This window comes from Coregonus lavaretus (assembly GCF_964263955.1).
Source record: "Coregonus lavaretus genome assembly, chromosome: 11".
Taxonomy (NCBI): domain Eukaryota; kingdom Metazoa; phylum Chordata; class Actinopteri; order Salmoniformes; family Salmonidae; genus Coregonus; species Coregonus lavaretus.
Genome location: NC_139998.1, coordinates 10233123 through 10256865, shown reverse-complemented (window position 1 = coordinate 10256865; position 23743 = coordinate 10233123). Strand labels below are relative to the sequence as shown.

Sequence of the window (23743 nt, the reverse complement as noted above, 5' to 3'; positions counted from 1 at the left end):
CAGGGGGTCGGCCTACCCAGTCTCTGGAACAAGACTCTAGACAGAGTCTCTGGGTTAGAGCGTTAACGTCACCTGTGAATGCACACTGTAAAGGTGTAAAGAACATGTCAAAAATGACCATAACAAGCATTTGAAAAAAGCAAGTGAAAAATTAAAATTACAAGTGTTAAGACGTGTTCCTGGTAAGACGATTTGAACCTTTTGGCTTTCCATATTTTAGAGCAGCAGACGGGCGGGAACGGTTCTTGTGGGCGGCACATGAAGCACGCATAAAAAGGGGTTGCCCTGTAAAAAAAAGCCACCAACTCACTATGGTCTCGCAGTCCCCGTTCATGAGCTCGCTATGATGTGTGTATTTGGATACCATAAATATCATCAACAGAGCTTATAGCAGCAGTTTTATGAGGTTTAATATTTTTTCCCCTGTTTGGATACTGACTGGGGCATTGGATATGTGCACGCGGGATGATGAAAACCCCTTTCCTCCCCGCAGAAGTAAGATAAAATAGGGTTTCGCATACATTGGATTTACTCCTCTCATTCCATATGAAGAAGTCAAAAGTAAGTTAACATCGGAACTGCACATTTTCTTACTCACTTTCTTGTTATAGGCTGTCTTTTATTTGCATGTCTTTCTTGGATAAACGCTTATGCTGTTTGTCCTGTAAGCCTGGTGCGGTGCGCCCCTGTTGAATTGTGTGTAATAATGTACAATCTTTTCGCGTGTAGGACCTAATCGTTTTCCTTTCATGAAATCACTGTAGCTTATATGGTTTGAGGTTATAGCCTTAAATGATAAACAGTGATAAACATACTGTAGGTTCATGCCAGTACATGTACAGTATTTTGATGTGCCATGCGATATGCCTATTGGTTTGTGGGTACAGACAAATGAAAGTGTAATACAGGCTATTGGTTTTGGCACACTGTATACAGTGCATTAGGAAAGTATTCAGACCCATTGACTTTTTCCACATTTTGTTACGTTACAGCCTTATTCTAAAATTTATTAAATCCTCACCAATCTACACACAATACCCCATAATGACAAAGTGATTTTTTTTAAATATAATTTTTAGCAAATTTATTAAAAATAAACAGCACTACCTTATTTACATAAGTATTCAGACCCTTTGCTATTAGACTCGAAATTGAGCTCAGGTGCATCCTGTTTCCATTGATCATCCTTGAGATGTTTCTGCATCTTGATTGGAGTCCATCTCTGGTAAATTCAATTGATTTGGAAAGGCACACACCTGTCTATATAAGGTCCCACAGTTGACAGTGCATGTCAGAGAAAAAACCAAGCCATGAGGCTGAAGGAATTGTTCGTAGGGTACCAAAATATTTCTGCAGCATTGAAGGTCCCCAAGAACACAGTGGCCTCGTCATTATTAAATGGAATAAGTTTTGAACCACCAAGACTCTTCCTAGAGCTGGTCGCCCGGCCAAACTGAGCAATCGGGGAAGAAGGGCCCTGGTCAGGGAGGTGACCAAGAACCCGATGGTCACTCTGACAGAGCTCCAGAGTTCCTCTGTGGAGATGGGAGAACCTTCCAGAAGGACAACCATCTCTGCAGCACTACACCAATGAGGCCTTTATGGTAGAGTGGCCAGACGGAAGCCACTCCTCAGTAAAAGGCACATGACAGCCCGCTTGGAGTTTACCAAAAGGCACCTAAAGGACTCTCAGACCATGAGAAACAAGATTCTCTGGTCAGATGAAACCAAGATTGAACTCTTTGGCCAGGCTTGAACCCGATCAAACATCTCTGGAGAGACTTGAAAATAGCTGTGCAGCGACGCTCCCCATCCAACCTGACAGAGCTTGAGAGGATCTGCAGAGAAAAATGGGAGAAACTCCCCAAATACAGGTGTGCCAAGCTTGTAGTGTCATACCCAAGAAGACTCAAGGCTGTAATCCCTGCCAAATGTGCTTCAACAAAGTACTGAGTAAAAGGTCTGAATACTTATGTAAATGTCATATTTCAGTTTTTGTAATATACATTTGCTAAAATTTCTAAACCTGTTTTTGCTTTGTCATTATGGGGTATTGTGTGTAGATTGATAGAGAAAAAAACAATTTTATTCATTTTAAAATAAGGCTGTAAAGTAACACATTTTGGAAAAAGTCAAGGGGTCTGAATACCTTCTGAATTATGTTTACGTAATTTTTACAGCAATGATGGGGAAAATCATTGTGTATTTGCTTCAGTAGCCTACACAGCCTCTCAACATATCGTTTTTGAATAGCCTATCAATATTCAGGTCATTTATTTATGTAGGCCTACAGTGGGGTCTGAAATGATTGACACCATTGATAGAGATAAGCAATAATGACTATATAAAATAAATAATTCAAATACTGAGCTATATTGTATGCTCAAAAATTGGGAAATTATATTATTTTATACCAATACAATTGCTCCAAAGATAGAGATTTTGTTTAACAAATAATACAATTTCTTCTCAAAGGTAGGGGTCAAAAATTATTGATACCCCTAAAGATAAGTTATAAATAAAGTTTAGTATTTTGTCCCCTATTCTTAGCACACAATGACTACATCAAACTTGTGACTATACAGACTTGTTGGATGCATTTGCAGTTAATTTTGGTTGCGTTTCAGATAATTTTGTCCTCAATAAAAATTAATGGTAAATAATGTATTGTGTCATTTTGGAGTCACTTTTATTAGAATTAAGAATATAATATGTTTCTAAACACTTCTACATTACTGAAAATAAATCTCATTCTCAATTGTATTAGTATAAAATAATATGATTTACCCTTTTTTATTTAAAGTATAGCTCAGTATTGAATTATTAATTTTATACAGTCATTATTGCTCATCTTTATCAATGGTGTCAATAATTTCAGACCCCACTGGGTGTAGGGCTATGTATTACATAGGTAACGTGCAATGTATGTATTATGTTGTGTGTGATGTACAGTGTCTACTTTTCTAATTTCAACAGTAAAACACGAGTAAAATACGTGTTTTAAAGCATTAATGCTGTAGATTGCACTGCTTTATGGGTAAAATGCTGGAAAATACTGTTATTAACTATAATTACTCGAACACACTGTATTTCTTTACAGTAATAGTTTATGCCTACTGCAGATTAAAATGATCAGTTTCAGGTGCCACCTCATGCTGTCGGGTGAGACACATGAAGCTCAGACTATTTTAGTAAATGTCTTCTTGAAGCGGCTGTGGTGGAAGAATATTTTCAGCAGCTGCTGGGTAGGTACCTTGACTTGTTAATAAGTATCTTTATTGAATTGAAATACTGCATGTTTTCTTAGCTAAGCAAGCTAGCTAGCTAGCTCAAGTTGACACATGCCATTTTGGTCTGCTCTAAATTGCTCATAAATATATTGCTGTGCGACCTAGAAAAGCATCACCTAGATAATAATTGACCGGTATGTTTTCACCATTACTACAGAGAAATGACTTGTTTCTAGCAGTTTTGGGGGGGGGCTTGACGGGCCACATTTTGCACATAAACCGTGGGCTGTACTCGCAAGCCTCTAAGCCGACGCGAATGACCAGTGCACCGGTGTGTATCGAGGTGCCTGCCGACCTAAGGTGTAGCCCATCATAGTGTCGCCAGTGGTAGCTAGTAACATGGATATTTTTTTATTCTCCTTCCCATGATTATATTTCAAGTAGGATGGCAGCCTAGACAAGAAATAACTAACATTGGTAGCCATCTAGATATGTCACTGGGATATACAGTGGCTTGAGAAAGGATTCACCCCCCTTGGCATTTTTCCTATTTTGTTGCCTTACAACCTGGAATTAAATTTTGGGGGGTTTGTATCATTTGATTTACACAACATGCCTACCACTTTGAAGATGCAAAATATATTTATTTGTGAAACAAACAACAAATAAGACAAAACAACTGAACTTGAGCGTGCATAACTATATATTTTTTTCTTTAAGCAATGGCTTTTTTCTGACCACTCTTCCATAAAGCCCAGCTCTGTGGCATGTACGGCTTAAAGTGGTCCTGTGGACAGATACTCCAATCTCCGCTGTGGAGCTTTGCAGCTCCTTCAGGGTTATCTTTGGTCTCTTTGTTGCCTTTCTGATTAATGCCCTCCTTGCCTGGTCCGTGAGTTTTGGTGGGTGGCCCTCTCTTGGCAGGTTTGTTGTGGTGCCATATTCTTTCCCTTTTTGAAATAATGGATTTAGTGGTGGTCCATGGGATGTTCAAAGTTTCGGATATTTTTTTATAACCCAACCCTGATCTGTACTTCTCCATAACTTTGTCCCTGACCTGTTTGGAGAGCTCCTTGGTCTTCATGGTGCCGCTTGCTTGGTGGTGCCCCTTGCTTAGGGGTGTTGCAGACTCTGGGGCCTTTCAGAACAGGTGTATATATATTGAGATCATGTGACAGATCATGTGACACTTAGATTGCACACAGGTGGACTTTATTTAACTAATTATGTGACTTCTGAAGGTAATTGGTTACACCAGATCTTATTTAGGGGCTTCATAGCAAAGGGGGTGAATACATGTGCACCACTTTTCCGTTATTTATTTTTTAGAATTTTTTGAAATAAGTAATTTTTTTAATTTCACTTCACCAATTTGGACTATTTTGTGTATGTCCATTACATGAAATCCAAATAAAAATCAATTTAAATTACAGGTTGTAATGCAACAAAATAGGAAAAACGCCAAGGGGGATGAATACTTTTGCAAGGCACTGTAGTCTCCTAGTCAATCAGGAGAGCATAAACGGCCACAACTCCGGGACAGTATCCTCCTCAACCCTGTGTGATTCGGTTCACTCGGCTCTCAGCTGTGCGACAAATATCATCGTTTTGCAGGCCAGGAGTGTCCGTATACCCTCTCCCCGCTAACCATTGGTTTAATTTAAACAACATAATTCCATGTAATGTTACAGTATTAGGAAACCTGTTCACTTTATCAGTAGTATGCAATCATTTGGTGGAACAGAAAAGAAAGGAAAATCTGGTAAACTAATTTGTGGTATTGTGTAGGCTACATAAATGTTTTATTAGTTAGCAGGGGTTTGAAGTAGATGTATCTAGTTGTCTTATTTGTATTTGTTCAATGACGCCATTGATTTCATTAACCATATTGGACATATGCTGTAGGTTCGACTCAACCCATGTTCCTCATGGGTGTTCTGTCTCTCATTATATTCTTTCTTTTTCTATGCTTGTCCTAATTAAGGGTGAGAAGAACTAACAAATCAGAACTGAGGAGGATTATTACAGAGCCCCATGAGGAACACCTGATGCTGTGCTGACTTCTCTCCTGGATGCTCTTCTGCCCAAACTGTCCCGTTGTGTGTTTCACCGCCTCTGAACCCCCTTACCCCGAATAGTTGATCCTGATCACAGATCTAGGATTGTACCCAATCCCAATTTTAACTCAATCTCCCTTTCTCTCTTTGTCACTCTCTCCCCCACACAGGCACACAATATAGTTTTTCGATTAGTGATGATCTTATTTGGTTACATATGTGTTAACTGTTCTAACTTCTATTGTCAATTATGTTGTTAATTTGTTGTTAATGTTACCAATATGAATAAATGTATTTTATGTGCAAATGTATGGTTTTGCTTAGTTTTAGATTTCAGGGAGAATTTCACTGTAAATTTACAGCATTATCCTGGCACCAGAGTTGCCAGTTTAATGCTGTAATTTAGCTTTACAGCAGAGATGTAATATATTTTACAGTAAGGAAAATAGTACTGTAAAATATATTACATCTCTGCTGTAAAACAAAATTACAGTATTAAGCTGGCAACTCTGTTGCCAGTATAATGCTGTACATTTACAGGGAAACGTTTTACAGTGTGCGTCTTAAGACAATTTTCTGCTCTGGGATATTAAAGTTGATCCTATCATATCAAGTTTTAATGTCACATGCACAAGTACAGTGAAGTGGCTTTCTTTCAAACTCAAAACCCAACGATGCAATCAATAACAAATTATTACAAACAAAAAACATGAGAAATATGAAGTGCACAATAAATTAAGTAAGCATGCTATATACAGGAAATATTTAAAGTCTATCATATTTACATGTGCACGGATACTGGAGTGATGGAGGTAGATATGTATAGGGGTAAGGTGACTAGGCAACAGGATATAAGATAAACAGAGTAGCAGCAGCTTGCATGTGAGTGGGTGTGTAGAGTCAGTATAAATGTATGAGTGCGCAAATGATGGAGTGAGTGTTTGTGTGTGAAGGGCCCTATGCGTGTGCATAGAGACAGTGCAAATACTTAAAAGGTCAAAGATACAAGGTAGACTCGGTCCATGTAGCTATTTTGTTAGCTATTTATCAGTCGTATTGCTTCGGGATAGAAGCTGTTCAAGAACCTGTTGGTGTCAGACTTGATGCACCGGTACCTCTTGCAGTGCGGCAGCAGGGAAAATAGTCTATAGCTTGGGTGGTTGGGGTATTTGACGATTTTCCGGGCCTTCTTTTCACACCGCCTGATATAGAGGTCCTGGATGGCAGGGAGCTCGGCCCCAGTAAAGTACTGGGCTGTCCGCACAACCATCTGTAGCGCCATGCGATCGAGGGTGGTGCTATTGCCATACCAAGCAGTGATGCAGCCAGTCAATATGCTCTCAATGGTACAGCTGTAGAACCTTTCCAGGATTTGAGGGCTCATACCAAACTTTTTCAACCTTCTGAGGGGGAAGAGGCACTGTCGCGCCTTCTTCACGACTGCGTGTGTGTTTGGACCATTTTAAGTCTTTAGTGATTTGGACACCGAGGAACATGAAGCTGTCTACCTGCTCCACTGCCGCCCCGTCAATGTGGATGGGGGCATGCTCTCCCCCCACCCCCGTTTCCTGTAGTCCACGATCAGCTCCTTGATCTTGCTGACATTGAGGGAGAGGTTGTTGCTCCGGCACCAGACTGTCAGGTCACTGACCTCCTCCCTGTAGGTTAACTCATTGTCACCAGTGATCAGGCCTACCACCGTAGTGTCATCAGCGATCTTGATAATGGTGTTGGAGTCGTGCGTGGCCACACAGTCGTGGGTGAACAGGGAGTACAGGAGGGGACTAAGCACACACCCCTGTGGGGCCCCTGTGTTAAGGGTCAGCGTGGTGGAGGTGATGTTGCCTACCCTCACCACCTGGGGTCGGCCCGTCAAAGTCCAGGATCCAGTTGCAGAGGGAGGTGTTCAGACCCAGAGTCCTTATCCTATCCTATTTTTCCTTGTATCCAGACTTGGGAAATGAGCCTAACTGAAATCAGGTGTTTCTCACTTTAACCATAGCCTACAGTGTGGACTTAACTGTAGCCTCATTTTTCTTTGAGTCAGTACAGCTTTTCTCTGATTCAGTTAGTATAATTGAACTTCTCACATCTAGACTAGCCTTCCTGTTTCTTATGCACACAGCAACTTCAGCACAGCAACAGAGAAATACATTATGCACACTATCTGTGAAACTTTACACCCTTTGGTAGGCCTATGATGTACAGCCTATCCAGTGTTCTCAATAACTTGCCTGGTTAAATTAAAGTATTATATAAATCCTGATAATTCATAGTAACGCAAATGTTCTGCCTGTTCCCTGATGTCGTGTGGAAGCCCTTATTGGCAATGTCCATGCTAAAACGGGTTATATCCATCTAGAGTACTCTATCTATCGCTATGGTTTGGAACAAAACTTTATTGACTCCAATGAGCCACTCATAGTTTTGACAGATGTATGGTACCTCACAGAATAGAGGAAACATTCCCCTCTTTCATTTCCCTCTTGCTTGTTTTTTATCAAGTCAACTACAGTAATAATAACTTCTTTAACCTCAACTGTATCGGTGTTGCGTATACGGGATGGTTGAGCTAACGTGCGCTAATGTGGTTAGCATGACTGTTGTAAGTAACAGCAAACTTTCCAGGACATAGACATGTCTTACATGGGCAGAAAGCTTAAATTCTTGTTAATCTAACTGCACTGTCCAATTTACAGTAGCTATTACAGTGAAAAAATACCATGCTATTGTTTGAGAAGAGTGCACAACAACAGAAAATGTATCACGGCAACTGGTTTGATACAGTCACCTCTGAAGGTAAATAATGTCCTTACATTCAGTAATCATGCTCTGATTTGTCATCCTAAGGGTCCCAGACATCAAATTTAGCATAGTTTTGTTTGATAAAATCAATTTTTATATTCAAATGTAGGAACTTGGTTCTACAGTTTGAACCCCTGCTGTCTCTGGCTCCACACCCACCCTGCCCGGCCATCTAGATGTGTGAAAGTTAGTATATAAGCTAATGATCCATTATGTATGACATTCCTGGGAGTGTGTAAACTTACATTTTGTGTTACCATATCATTTTTGTATGTTATGTACTTGAAAATTTATCAATTGACCAATTCGGCACATTTGGGCAGACTTGATACAAAATAGTCCAGTATTGCAATGCTTCCCTGGATCAATCTGAAACTTTGCACGCACACTGCTACCAAAATCTAGTGGCCTTTCTCTTGCGTTTCAAAGATGATGGAGAAGAAAAAAAAATGCATGTTTTTTTTATTTGTATTATCTTTTACCAGATCGTAGAGCATGGCGCTTGTAACGCCAGAGTAGTGGGTTCGATCCCCAGGACCACCCATACGTAAAAATGTATGCACACATGACTGTAAGTCGCTTTGGATAAAAGTGTCTGCTAAATGGCATATTATATTATTATTTTAATTTCACATTTCCACAAACTTCAAAGTGTTTCCGTTCAAATGGTATCAAGAATATGCATATCCTTGCTTCAGGTCCTGAGCTACAGGCAGTTAGATTTGGGTATGTCATTTTAGGCGAAAATTGAAAAAAAGTGTCAGATCCTTGAGGTTAAAACATTTCCCCATTGCGCAATAGTCTGCAGCCGAAAAATAAATATATAGCTATAAAAGGATAATACGATACAGGATGTGTGCAATGTTTGGCCATCAAGAAAATAATGTGTGTGGTGAGGTGCGTAACTTTGAGCGTTTCTGAAGAGCAAAGCACATCGACAGATATAGGCTACACATACTGTACCTTCTAGGTTGTTTTTATGTCTGCTATGAATCATATCCATGACCTCCTTCCTCAAAGGTCCCCAATGCCTCAGTAGTCAAGGTTTCATAGACCAAAATAAGGCCGGGTATAACAGTTTACTTTCTTTAATACTCTTAACCCCCATTCACAGTCTTGACGGCAGACCGGGGGGCTCCCAGGTCTCCTTAAAAGTTAGGGTCACACGCTGACAGCCCTGTTCGTATCTCTGCTTTACGACGTGCCCCTTGTGGAGAGCCAAGCACATTTAGGAAGAGTTAGTGGTCCAGCGGAGGGGGTCAACGAGGCTATGAATTGAGTGAGAGTTACGGGACACAACCATTTTCCCCTCAGATATACGACCTTTTGGTCGGGTAGTGATTGCGGAAGATGACACTACCCCCATACTGTAATTAGGTCAACCTTCATGGGGATGCTTTTTTGGGGGTCAATGTCATAATTTACCAGGCAACAACTCAGAGGGCTAAGCGTCTGGAAAGTGTTAGGGGCAAGCCACAAAACAAGGCCTGTGTGAAGGAAAGTGGTCAAACTAGACAGTCCAGTTGATCTTTGCATGATTGCCAGTAAAATGGAATGCTGCTGAGGCTCGAGTCAGTGTCTGCATCCCAAATGACACCATATTCCCCATAGGGGAAAGTAGTGCACTATAAAGGGAATAGGGTGCCATGTCTCCTGAGGTCTAGACTCCACATGCCTGAGAATGCTAGTCAAATGGATCAGACTGGATGATCTGTAAGCAGCTCAGGTATGCTAAATCAACCTGTCCCTGCTGAGACTAACAGCATTATTGTCAGTCATGACTTTTGACCATACATTCAACCCACATACAATACAATACACTGGTATAAGAGAGGCTTATCATGCTCGAGGAACTCTTCAACCAGACTTGAAATACTTGTAAAGCACCAGCACTGAGTGAAATATTTGTTGTCCCTTTGGCCTAAAGCAAAACAAAAGCCTGACTGACCAGCAGCATGTTTGTAGGAGGGATGAGGCAAACGGTATGGCAAATAAGTCTGGCAGCCCAACTGATTGGCAAACGTACTGCAAATTAAGAAATCATGTGACTAAACTAAATAAAAATAAACTATACTATGAAACAAAAATAAATGATATAAAGAATGATAGTTAAAAGCTTTGGAGCACCTTAAATGAAATTTTTGGAAAAAAGGCAAACTCGGCTCCATCATTCATTGAATCAGATGGCTCATTCATCACAAAACCCACTGATATTGCCAACTACTTTAATGACTTCTTCATTGGCAAGATAAGCAAACTTAGGTATGACATGCCAGCAACAAAATGCTGACACTACACATCCAAGTATATCTGACCAAATTATGAAAGACAAGAATTGTACTTTTGAATTCCGTAAAGTCCGTTTGGAAGAGGTGAAACAATGATTGTTGTCTATCAACAATGACAAGCCACCGGGGTCTGACAATCTGGATGGAGAATTACTGAGGATAATAGCGGACGAAATTGCAACTCCTATTTGCCACATCTTCAATTTAGGACCACTTTAAGCAATGGCTTTTTTCTGGCCACTCTTCCATAAAGCCCAGTTCTGTGGAGTGTACGGCTTAAAGTGGTCCTATGGACAGATACTCCAATCTCCGCTGTGGAGCTTTGCAGCTCCTTCAGGGTTATCTTTGGTCTCTTTGTTGCCTCTGATTAATGCCCTCCTTGACTGGTCCATGAGTTTTGGTGGGCGGCCCTCTCTTGGCAGGTTTGTTGTGGTGCCATATTCTTTCCATTTTTTAATAATGTTCAAAGTTTGGGATGATTTTCTATAACCCAACCCTGATCTGTACTTCTCCACAACTTAGTCCCTGACCTATTTGGAGAGCTCCTTGGTCTTCATGGTGCCACTTGCTTGGTGGTGCCCCTTGATTAGTGGTGTTGCAGACTCTGGGACAGAACAGGTGTATATATATTGAGATCATGTGACAGATCATGTGACACTTAGATTGCACACAGGTGGACTTTATTTAACTAATTATGTGACTTCTGGAGGTAATTGGTTTCACCAGATCTTATTTAGGGGCTTCGTAGCAAAGTGGGTGAATACATATGCACGCACCACTTTTCTGTTATTTATTTTTTAGACTTTTTTTGAAACAAGTTATTTTTTTCATTTCACTTCACCAATTTGGACTATTTTGTGTATATCAATTACATGAAATCCAAATAAAATTTCATTTAAATTACAGGTTGTAATGCAACAAAATAGGAAAAACGCCAAGGGGGATGAATACTTTTGCAAGGCACTGTACAGTATCTCTTTGGCTGATCATATTAGTCTGTATCCGGACCTTTCCACATCTGTCTGGATTTCTCAATGGGGGCTTACAGTATGGGTCGTTCCATGTCATTTCAGCAAGCCATGACACCCACCATCTCAGATTGTTCTGAAATTATTTCTGTAGTTAGAAACAGATAAGATTAGCAGTCCTGCAACATTATTTTTTTGAAAATAATTTGATCTCTGAGATATTAAGTTAATTGATTGCACCCAAATTGGCCATTTTAATTTATAGGATTAATAAAATATCCAATGAATATAGTACCTAACATCCGATGTGGACCAAACTTTTTTCTAACAATGAGTAAGACATGGTCAAAAAGCCAACCATGGACCCCCCACACCCCACGCCAAACCCACCTCAAAAACGAGTAGACAGTATCAGTAGTCTATGTCTGACAAGAAGTATGGAGCTGTGGCTCGGAGTATTGTTTCTTCATCCTTTGTAATGTATTCTCAGTGGATTTGGTGATGTGTTTATCCCCTGTTCAGGGATATTAAAGAAGTTGTTAGGTTTATGTCCTATCCAACAGGTTCTGACCACGAGATGGTGCTGTTCCTGCTAGTAGGTGCTTTTTTTGTAAAGGGATAGTTCACCCAAATTGTAAAACGACCTATTGGTTGCCTTAAACAGCCGTAAGCTGTTTATGGACAAGGAATGACAGCAAACCATGCTTTGGTTTTGTTGACCTGGCCACTGTTTCAAATGCTAACTTTTTAGCATTTGTGGCACAAATCCAATGCAAGTCAATGGTACAGTGCCTATAGAAAGTCTACACTCCCCCTTGGATTTCTTCACATTTTATTGTGTTACAAAGTGGGATTAAAATTGATTTAATTGTTTTTTTGTCAACGATCTACACAAAATACTCTGTAATGTTAAAGTGGAAGATATATATATTTTTTATTATTGAAAAATAAAACACTAATATACCGTACCTTGATTAGATAAGTATTCACCCCCTGAGTCAATAAGGCCCGAGGGGGTGTGGTATATGGACAATATACCACGGCTAAGGGCTGTTCTTACGCATGACGCAACGCGGAGTGCCTGGATAGAGCCCTTAGCCGTGGTATATTGGCCATATACCACATACCCACGAGGTGCCTTGTTGCTATTATAAACTAGTTACCAACATAATTAGAGCAGTAAAAATATATGTTTTGTCATATACGTGGTATACTGCCTGATATACCATGGCTTTCAGCCAATCAGCATTCAGGCTCGAACCACGCAGTTTATAATACATGTTAGAAACACCTTTGGCAGCGATTACAGCTGTGAGTCTTCTTGGGTAAATCTCATAAGAGCTTTGCGCATCTTATTCCTTTCAAAAGTATTCAAGCTCTGTCAAGGTGTTGGGGATCATGGCTAGACAGCAATTTTCAAGTCTTGCCATAGATTTTCCAGCAGATTTGTCAAAACTGTAACTTGGCCACTCAGGAACATTCACTGTCTTCTTGGTAAGCAACTCCAGTGTAGATTTTGCTTTGTGTTGTAGGTTATTGTCCTGCTGAAAGGTGAATTCCTCTCCCAGTGTCAGGTGCAAAGCAGACTGAAGCAGGTTTTCCTCTAGAATTTTGCCTGTGCTTAGCTCCATCCCATATTTTTTCATCCTAAAAAACTCCCAAGTCTTTTCCAATGTCAAGCATGCCCGTACCATGATGCAGCCACCACCATGCTTGAAAATAAGGAGGCAGTTACTCAATGATGTATTGTGTTGGATTTGCTCCAATATAAATATTTTAGTAAAATAAAACTGCAGTATATACTATAGTAATTAATGCAGTGTTTTTGCGGATTGTAGTATACCGTAGTATTTACTGTTGTGTTTTGGCAGACATCACTGTAGTATTTACTAGAGTGGTTTTGTTTTATTTTCTTTGACATAGAAGTGGAGGCTTTCTCCTTCAGGAAACCTACTGCAAAAATACTAAAAGAGCACATTTTTTTATAAGCTGTAGGTAGGACTGGGGTCTGACCAGATAGTTATTTTCTATAACCCGTAGGGAACACAATATATTGTCTATACTTCGCATGTAGGTTTCTCACTTATGGGTGGCACAAATTGTAATATGGGGGAGGGGAATTTGCAGGGTATTTGTAATTATATACTCTCGTGAATGTCCCAGCCCCCTCATTATCTCAACCAATCATGGCTAGGCAAGATTCAGTATTTTCTCCATGGCTAAACAGCTTCGTGATTTCCAGTGAAGTAGTAATGTGTGTCTTCCACCCCATTTGGCTGCCTGTCAATGTATTTGTATTTATTTGTATTTATTAGGGATCCCCATTAGTGGCTGCCAAGGCAGCAGCTACTCTTCCTGGTGTCCAAACATATTCAAGCACTTACATTACATATAAAACAAAAGATAAAACAGTACATCATATAACATTATTACACCACTACATATCTACAATTGAAAATGTTTAATACCACCATACAACAGTATCACAATGTGTGCGTATGCATGTGTCTGTACCTTTGTGTGTGTCTCTTCACAGTCCCCGTTGTTCCATAAGGTGTATTTTTACCAGTTTTTTAAAACATCTTTCTGCTGTTACCTGATGTGGAATAGAGTTCCATGTAGTCATGGCTCAATGTAGGACTGTGCGGCTCCCATAGTCTGTTCTGGACTTGGGGACTGTGAAGAGACCTCTGGTGGCATGTCTTGTGGGGTATGCATGAGTGTCCGAGCTGTTTGCTAGTATTTTAAACAGACAGCTCGGGACATTCAGTTTGTCAACACCTCTTACAAAAACAAGTAGTGATGAAGTCAATCTCTCTTCCACTTTGAGCCATGAGAGATTGACATGGATGCCATTAATGTTAGCTCTCTGTGTACTTTTAAGGGCCAGCCGTGCTGCCCTGTTCTGAGCCAACTGCAATTTTCCCAAGTTCCTCTTTGTGGCACCTGACCACACAACTGAACAGTAGTCTAGGTGCGACAAAACTAGGGCCTGTAGGACCTGCCTTGTTGATAGTGTTGTTAAGGCAGAGCAGCGCTTTATTATGGATAGACTTCTCCCCATCTAAGCTACTGTTGTATCAATATGTTTTGACCATGACAGTTTACAATCCAGGGTTACTCCAAGCAGTTTAGTCACCTCAACTTGCTCAATTTCCACATTATTCATTTTAAGATGTAGTTGAGGTTTAGGGTTTAGTGAATGATTTGTCCCAAATACAATGCTTTTAGTTTTGGAAATATTTAGGACTAACTTATTCCTTGCTACCCATTCCGAAACTAACTGCAGCTCTTTGTTAAGTGTTGCAGTTATTTCAGTTGTTGTAGTAGCTGATGTGCATTGTGTTGAGTCATCTGCATACATAGACACACTGGCTTTACTCAAAGCCAGTGGCATGTCGTTAGTAAAGATGGAAAAAGTGTAAGGGGCCTAAACAGCTACCCTGGGGAATTCCTGATTCTACCTGGATTATGTTTGAGAGGCTTCCATTAAAGAACACCCTCTGTGTTCTGTTAGACAAGTAACTCTTTATCCACATTATAGCAGGGGGTGTAATGCCATAACACATATGTTTTTTTTCCAGCAGCAGACTATGATCGATCATGTCAAAAGCTGCACTGAAGTCTAACAATCATTTTATCATCAATTTCTATAAGCTCTGTGCTTGATGAGGGTCCTTCCCTATAAGCGTTCTGAAAGTCTGTTGTCAGTTTGTTTACTGTGAAATAGCATTGTATCTGGTCAAACATACATTTTCCCAGAAGTTTACTAAGGGTTGGTAACAGGCTGATTGGTCGGCTATCTGAGCCAGTAAAGGGGGTTTTACTATTCTTGGGTAGCGGAATTACTTTAGCTTCCCTCCAGGCCTGAGGGCACACACTTTCTAGTAGTCTTAAATTGAAGATGTGGCAAATAGGAGTGGCAATATCGTCCGCTATTATCCTCAGTAATTCTCCATCCAGATTGTCAGACCCCGGTGGCTTGTCATTGTTGATAGACAACAATAATTGTTTCACCTCATCCAAACTGACTTTACGGAATTCAAAAGTACAATACTTGTCTTTCATAATTTGGTCAGATATACTTGGATGTGTAGTGTCAGCGTTTGTTGCTGGCATGTCATATCTACGTTTTCTTATCTTGCCAATGAAGAAGTCTTTAAAGCTTTTAACTATCATTCTTTATATCATTTATTTTAGTTTCATAGTATACTTTATTTTTTCTTTAGTTTAGTCACGTGATTTCTTAATTTTCAGTACGTTTGACAATCAGTTGGGCTGCCAGACTTATTTGCCATACCGTTTGCCTCATCCCTCTCAACCATACCATTTTTCAATTCCTCATCAATCCAAGGGGATTTAACCGTTTTTACAGTCATTTTCTTAATGGGTGCATGCTTATTAGTAACCAGAATAAGCAATTTCATAAATGTGTCAAGTGCAGCGTCTGGTTGCTCCTCATTACACACCACAGACCAGCAAATATTCTTTACATCATCAACATATGAATCACTACAAAACTTATTGTATGACCTCTTATACACTATATTTGGCCCAGCCTTTGGAACTTTGGTTTTCCTAGATATGGCTACTATATTGTGATCACTATATCCTATGGATTTGGATACTGCTTTAAAGCAAATTTCTGCAGCATTAGTAAAGATGTGATCATAAGATGATGGCGCCTGAGAAGATGGCTGCCGTTTTACAGCCCTCTAACCAATTGTAATATTATGTGTGTTTTTTTGCATTATTTGTAATTGATTCTGTACATAATGTTTCTGCCATCGTCTCTTATAACCAAAAAGAGCTTCTGGATATCAGGACAGCGATTGCTCACCTCGTATTGGACGAAGATTTTTCTTCAATGAGGCAGCCGCGAAGGATATCCTACAGACACCCGACAAGGCCCAAATCCCCGTCATTCGCAGGAGAAAGAGAAGGAGACATTGTGGACGTAGGTCAGGGTGCCTCATAAGGTTCCGACGGCGAGCGAGTAAACTGCCTCTTCCATCAATCCTATTAGCCAATTTTCAATAATTGGAAAATAAATTAGATTACCTACGATTACGTTTATCCTACCAACGGGACATTAAAAACTGTAATATCTTATGTTTCACCGAGTCGTGGCTGAACGACGACATGGACAACATACAGCTAGCGGGCTATACGCTACATTGGCAGGATAGAACGGCTGACTCCGGTAAGACAAGGGGTGGCGGTCTGTGTATATTTGTAAACAACAGCTGGTGCACAAAATCCAATACTAAGGAAGTCTCAAGGTTTTGCTCACCTGAGGTAGAGTACCTTATGATAAGCTGTAGACCCACACTATTTACCAAGAGAGTTTTCATCTATATTTTTCATAGCTGTCTATTTACCACCACAAACCAATGCTGGCATTAAGATTGCACTCAATGAGCTGTATAAGGCCATAACTAAACAGGAAAACGCTCATCCAGAGGCAGCGCTCCTAGTGGCCGGGGACTTTAATGCAGGGAAACTTAAATCCGTTCTACCTAATTTCTACCAGCATGTTAAATGTGCAACCAGAGGAAAAAAAACTCTAGACCACCTTTACTCCACACACAGAGACGCATACAAAGCTCTCCCTCGCCCTCCATTTGGCAAATCTGACCATAACTCTATCCTCCTGATTCCTGCTTATAAGCAAAAACTAAAGCAGGAAGCCCCAGTGACTCGGTTAATTAAAAAATGGTTAGATGACGCAGATGCTAAGCTACAGGACTGTTTTGCTAGCACAGACTGGAACATGTTCCGGGATTCTTCAGATAGCATTGAGGAGTACACCACATCAGTCACTGGCTTCATCAATAAGTGCATCGATGACGTCGTCCACACAGTGACCGTACGTACATACCCCAACCAGAAGCCATGGATTACAGGAAACATCCGCACTGAGCTAAAGGGTAGAGCGGCTGCTTTCAAGGAGCGGGACTCTAACCCGGACGCTTATAAGAAATCCCGCTATGCCCTCCGACGAACCATCAAACAGGCAAAGAGTCAATACAGGACTAAGATTTAATTGTACTACACCGGCTCTGACGCTTGTCGGATGTGGCAGAGCTTGAAAACGATTACAGACTACATAGGGAAGCACAGCCGTGAGCTGCCCAGTGACACAAGCCTACCAGACGACCTAAACCACTTCTATGCTCACTTCGAGGCAAGCAACACTGAAGCATGCATGAGAGCACCAGCTGTTCTGGATAACTATGTGATCACACTCTCCGTAGCCGATGTGAGTAAGACTTTTAAGCAGGTCAACATTCACAAGGCCGCAGGGCCAGATGGATTACCAGGACGTGTACTCTGAGCATGTGCTGACCAACTGGCAAGTGTCTTCACCGACATTTTCAACATGTCCCTGACTGAGTCTGTAATACCAACATGTTTCAAGCAGAACACCATAGTCCCCGTGCCCAAGGACACTAAGATAACCTGCCTAAATGACTACTGACCCGTAGCACTGACGTCTGTAGCCATGAAGTGCTTTGAAAGGCTGGTCATGGCTCACATCAACACCATTATCCCAGAAACCCTAGATCCACTCCAATTTGCATACCGCCACAACAGATCCACAGATTATGCAATCTCTATTGCACTCCACACTGCCCTTTCCCACCTGGACAAGAGGAACACCTACGTGAGAATGCTATTCTTTGACTACAGCTCAGCATTCAACACCATAGTGCCCTCAAAGCTCATCACTAAGCTAAGGATCCTGGGACTAAACACCTCCCTCTGCAACTGGATCCTGGACTTCATGACGGGCTGCCCCCAGGTGGTAAGGGTAGGTAACAACACATCTGCCACGCTGATCCTCAACACGGGGGTCCCTCAGGGGTGCGTGCTCAGTCCCCTCCTGTACTCCCTGTTCACCCATGACTGCATGGCCAGGCACGACTCCAACACCATTATTAAGTTTGCCGACGACACAACAGTGGTAAGCCTGATCACCGACAATGATGAGACAGCCTATAGGAGGAGGTCAGAGACCTGGCCGTGTGGTGCCAGGATAACAACCTCTCCCTCAACGTGACCAAGACAAATGAGATTATTGTGGACTACAGGGAAAAAAAGAGGACTGAGTACGCCCCAATTCTCATCGACGGGGCTGTAGTGGAACAGGTTGAGAGCTTCAAGTTCCTTGGTTTCCACATCACCAACAAACTATCATGGTCCAAACACCCCAAGAAAGTCGTGAAGAGGGCACGACAAAGCCTATTCCCCCTCAGGATACTGAAAAGATTTGGCATGGGTCCTCAGATCCTCAAAAAGTTATACAGTTGCACCATCGAGAGCATCCTGACTGGTTGCATCACCGCCTGGTATGGCAACTGCTCGGCCTCCGACCGCAAGGCACTGCAGAGGGTAGTGCGTACGGCCCAGTACATCACTGGGGCCAAGCTTCCTGCCATCCAGGACCTCTATACCAGGAGGTGTCAGAGGAAGGCCCTCAAAATTGTCAAAGACTCCAGCCACCCTAGTCATAGACTGTTCTCTCTGCTACCGCACGGCAAGCGGTACCGGATCGCCAAGTCTAGGTCCAAAAGGCTTCTCAACAGCTTCTACCCCCAAGCCATAAGACTACTGAACAGCTAATCATGGCTACCTGGACTATTTGCACCCCCACCCCATCTTTTTACGCTGCTGCTACTCTGTTAATTATTTATGCATAGTCACTTTAACTCTACCCACATGTACATATTACCTCAACTACCTCAACTAGCCGGTGCCCCCGCACATTGACTCTGCACCGGTACCCCTCTGTATATAGCCTCCCTACTGTTATTTTATTTTACTTCGGCTCTTTTTTGTTGTTGTTGTTTTATTTTACATTTTTATTAAGAAAAAAATGCATTGTTGGTTAAGGGCTGTAAGTAAGCATTTCACGGTAATGTCTACACCTGTTGAATTCGGTGCATGTGGCAAATACAATTTGATTTGATTTGATCAATACATGTTGATGATTTAATTCCTGTGATATACCCTGGTAGGTTGACTGACAACCTGGTTGCAGGCACTGGTTACAGTTTGAATTTTTTTCTTGAGTGGGCAGCATGATGAGAGCCAGTCAATATTTGAATCACCCAGAAATATATTTCTCTGTTGATATCACATACATTATCAAGCATTTCACACATATTATCCAGATACTGACTGTTAGCACTTAGTGGTCTATAGCAGCTTCCCATGAGAATGGGCTTTAGGTGAGGCAGATGAACCTGTAGCCATATTCAACAGTACTTAACATGAGATCGTCTCTAAGCTTTACAGGAATGTGGTTCTGAATATAGACTGCAACACCGCCCCCGTTGGCATTTCTGTCTTTTCAGTAGATGTTATAACCATGTATTGCTACCACTGTATCATCAAAGGTATTATCTAAGTGAGTTTCAGAGATAGTCAGAATATGAATGTAATCTGTTACAAGCAAATTATTGACTTAATGGACCTTGTTTCTCAGGCTGCATATGTTAATATTTTTAGCACTTTTCTGGGATGCTTGATTGTTTTTAATGCTTTACTGGGGAAGCTTATCAGAAGTAGTCTTGCTCATGTTGCTCATGCTCATATATAATAATAATAATAATATAATATGCTATTTAGCAGACGCTTTTATCCAAAGCGACTTACAGTCATGCGTGCATACATTATTTTATTTTTTGTGTATGGGTGGTCCCGGGGATCAAACCCACTACCTTAGCGTTACAAGCGCCGTGCTCTACCAGCTGAGCTACAGAGGACCACACTCATGACTTGCTCATGTTATATATATTGGAGCTGATAGTGCAGGGTGAACTGCACACAATGGTCTTCCTACTAGGGCACACGACCTCAGTGCTAACAGTATAACTCTGGTTCATAGGCTCATGATTACTGCATACAATAGCTGTACGATCAACAGATGTATTCAGGGCAGTTAGGGGGACATACATTAAGTTACTTACATTGTGTCTGCCAACGCCCCTGGGATAATGTACATTTGATGCAGCATTATGACGAGTCATTGTCACAATGGTAGGGATTAACTGAGCTGGTCTTGGGTCATTGATAAGTCATTGTTTCTACGCAGCCTTGAAATGCGTGGACAGAGTTCAGGAGCCAAGATGATTTGGATGAACTCTGTCATTCCTGTAGAGTATCTTCTGTTTCCAGAATGTGTCAATGTTATCTATAAAAGTGATTCCAGCAGAGCTACAGTAATCTTTTAGCCAGATGTATAATGCCAGTAGCCTGCTGAATCTTTCACACCCACGGCCCAACGATGGTACTGGACCTGAAATGATTGGCAGTTTTTTGGAGTCTTTTAATGCTAAAATCTGTTATTTAAAATCAATTTTCAGATGTTCCGAGCTAGCCCTCCTGATGTCGTTTGACCCCACATGGACTACGACAGCGTCAGCTCCCGGTATCTCTCGTAGAACAGTCGGAAGTAGCCTTGTGCATGTCAAAAGTCCTGTTTAGCATGCGTGGCCATGAAAATGTTCACGGTCCACTTCCATTTGTAGGTGCGTGACCATCAATGCACATTATGGGCCGAATCCAAACTCAGATGATTGTATTTACAGTCAACAGTAGATTTGCAATAGAAGCACGCACATCTAAAGTTAGGGTGTGATGATACATATGTATGAGGCAGAGAACAAGCCTTTGGATGTATAGTTAATTATGTTTACTGTTCCCATGTGGCTGTGGATAAATCCCCTACTGTCTATGACACTGCTACTGTAATTCATGAACTTTGATTTTCAAGGAAATGTTGGAGGGGGTGCCGTGTGTTGGATTTTCTGAGGGTGAGTCAGACGCCAAGGGCATTAAACAGTTAGATGAGAACACAAACAGTGCAAATAAGCAGAAGACAGACTTCAAAGGTAAATGTAAAACCTGGCCAACATGACAAGGCAGCAACACAGCAATATGCCTACAAGCCTTTTATTTTTAGCTACATATATGCAGTTTTTACATGGAGGCTTTTGGGAAAGTGTATGCCAAGGAATTGAAAATATGTTTGTTTTTTTGCCATTCATAATTTGCTGGAAACGTTCTTACAATGATAGTAATTTTTTATACATGTCACAGTTTTGGGAATGACTAATCTAGTGAATGGAACCTCCTGATATACGTATATAGTTGGTCATCATTATATAGTTAAGAGTTTGTAGAAGACTGGGCCCCACAAGCAATATTTTGTTAGAGAGAGCCAGAAACAAAACAAAAAAAAGATTTACAGGGGAGAACCGTTCCTCAATGTCCAACGTATCTGTCCTTGGCAGTGTTCATCAACACCGATACAGCTGAATTGGATTAGTGATCAGATTTGTGCAAAACCAAATATTCACTGTTCACATATAAAACATTACAGCTCATGTTTGCTATTGACATTATGTTGAACAACTCGAAACATGTCATCACATCATAACTTTGAAACTGTTGAGAAAATATCAGTGCAATGAAACATGCCATCAAACGGCCATCTGGCCTATAGAGACTAAAGCACTATGCACACATCGCATCAAGCCATCTCCGAACTGTACACAAAATAACTGCACTATACTACATTGCACTCTGTCCATCTCTCTGCATTTAGATATATTCATACTGATACTGTAAATGTGTACATCTGCTGTATATCAACTGTATACCCACTGTTGCTGGTATTTTGGCCCATTCCTCCATGCAGATCTCCTCTAGAGCAGTGATGTTTTGGGGCTGTCGCTGGGCAACACGGACTTTCAACTCCCTCCAAAGATTTTCTATGGGGTTGAGATCTGGAGACTGGCTAGGCCACTCCAGGACCTTGAAATGCTTCTTACGAAGCCACTCCTTCGTTGCCCGGGCGATGTGTTTGGGATCATTGTCATGCTGAAAGACCCAGCCACGTTTCATCTTCAATGCCCTTGCTGATGGAAGGAGGTTTTCACTCAAAATCTCACGATACATGGCCCCATTCATTCTTTCCTTTACACGGATCAGTCGTCTTGGTCCCTTTGCAGAAAAACAGCCCCAAAGCATGATGTTTCCACCCCCATGCTTCACAGTAGGTATGGTGTTCTTTGGATGCAACTCAGCATTCTTTGTCCTCCAAACACGACGAGTTGAGTTTTTACCAATTCTATTTTGGTTTCATCTGACCATATGACATTCTCCCAATCCTCTTCTGGATCATCCAAATGCACTCTAGCTAACTTCAGACGGGCCTGGACATGTACTGGCTTAAGCAGGGGGACACGTCTGGCACTGCAGGATTTGAGTCCCTGGCGGCGTAGTGTGTTACTGATGGTAGGCTTTGTTACTTTGGTCCCAGCTCTCTGCAGGTCATTCACTAGGTCCCCCCGTGTGGTTCTGGGATTTTTGCTCACCGTTCTTGTGATCATTTTGACCCCACGGGGTGAGATCTTGTGTGGAGCCCCAGATCGAGGGAGATTATCAGTGGTCTTGTATGTCTTCCATTTCCTAATATTTGCTCCCACAGTTGATTTCTTCAAACCAAGCTGCTTACCTATTGCAGATTCAGTCTTCCCAGCCTGGTGCAGGTCTACAATTTTGTTTCTGGTGTCCTTTGACAGCTCTTTGGTCTTGGCCATAGTGGAGTTTGGAGTGTGACTGTTTGAGGTTGTGGACAGGTGTCTTTTATACTGATAACAAGTTCAAACAGGTGCCATTAATACAGGTAATGAGTGGAGGACAGAGGAGCCTCTTAAAGAAGAAGTTACAGGTCTGTGAGAGCCAGAAATCTTGCTTGTTTGTAGGTGACCAAATACTTATTTTCCACCATAATTTGCAAATAAATTCATTAAAAATCCTACAATGTGATTTTCTGGATTTTTTTTCTCAATTTGTCTGTCATAGTTGACGTGTACCTATGATGAAAATTACAGGCCTCTCTCATCTTTTTAAGTGGGAGAACTTGCACAATTGGTGGCTGACTAAATACGTTTTTTCCCCATTGTATGTAAACTTTATTTTAACTCCTCTGTCTGTATTCTGTCTCTAAATGTTGTCTATCACTAGCAGCACCATATCACCAAGCAAAATTCTCAGTATGTGTAAATGTACTTGGCAAATAAAGTTGATTCTGATTCTGATCAGACATCCATCAGAAGATGACTACCCCTGCCCCCCACACACGAACAGACCTGTTTCAACCCCTAACACACTTAATCACAGACTTGAGGATGGTTTGTCATCGAACACAAATGAGATACTTATATTTTGATATGGAGCATTTTTTTTATCCACTCCCATGTTTCTTTAACACCTTTCGAGACACTGACAACCACCTTTCCCTCACAAGACTTTGCAACCGTGATATGTTATTCAATCTTTCACCACCTCTGTGCTTTCTATTATTTTTAATTGAACTGATT

General features: G+C 41.2%; 1 protein-coding gene across 1 annotated transcript in view; it reads left to right on the top strand.

Annotated features, from left to right (window-relative positions):
* Nucleotides 1–300: 300 nt before the first annotated feature.
* Nucleotides 301–23743, top strand: part of LOC311137091 (uncharacterized protein) — a 78388-nt gene continuing 54945 nt past the window's right edge. Inside the window, exon 1 of the mRNA XM_084171424.1 lies at nt 301–561. Coding sequence (XP_084027550.1) covers nt 547–561 — 15 coding nt within the window. The 5' untranslated portion in view covers nt 301–546. The remainder of the gene's footprint in view (nt 562–23743) is intronic.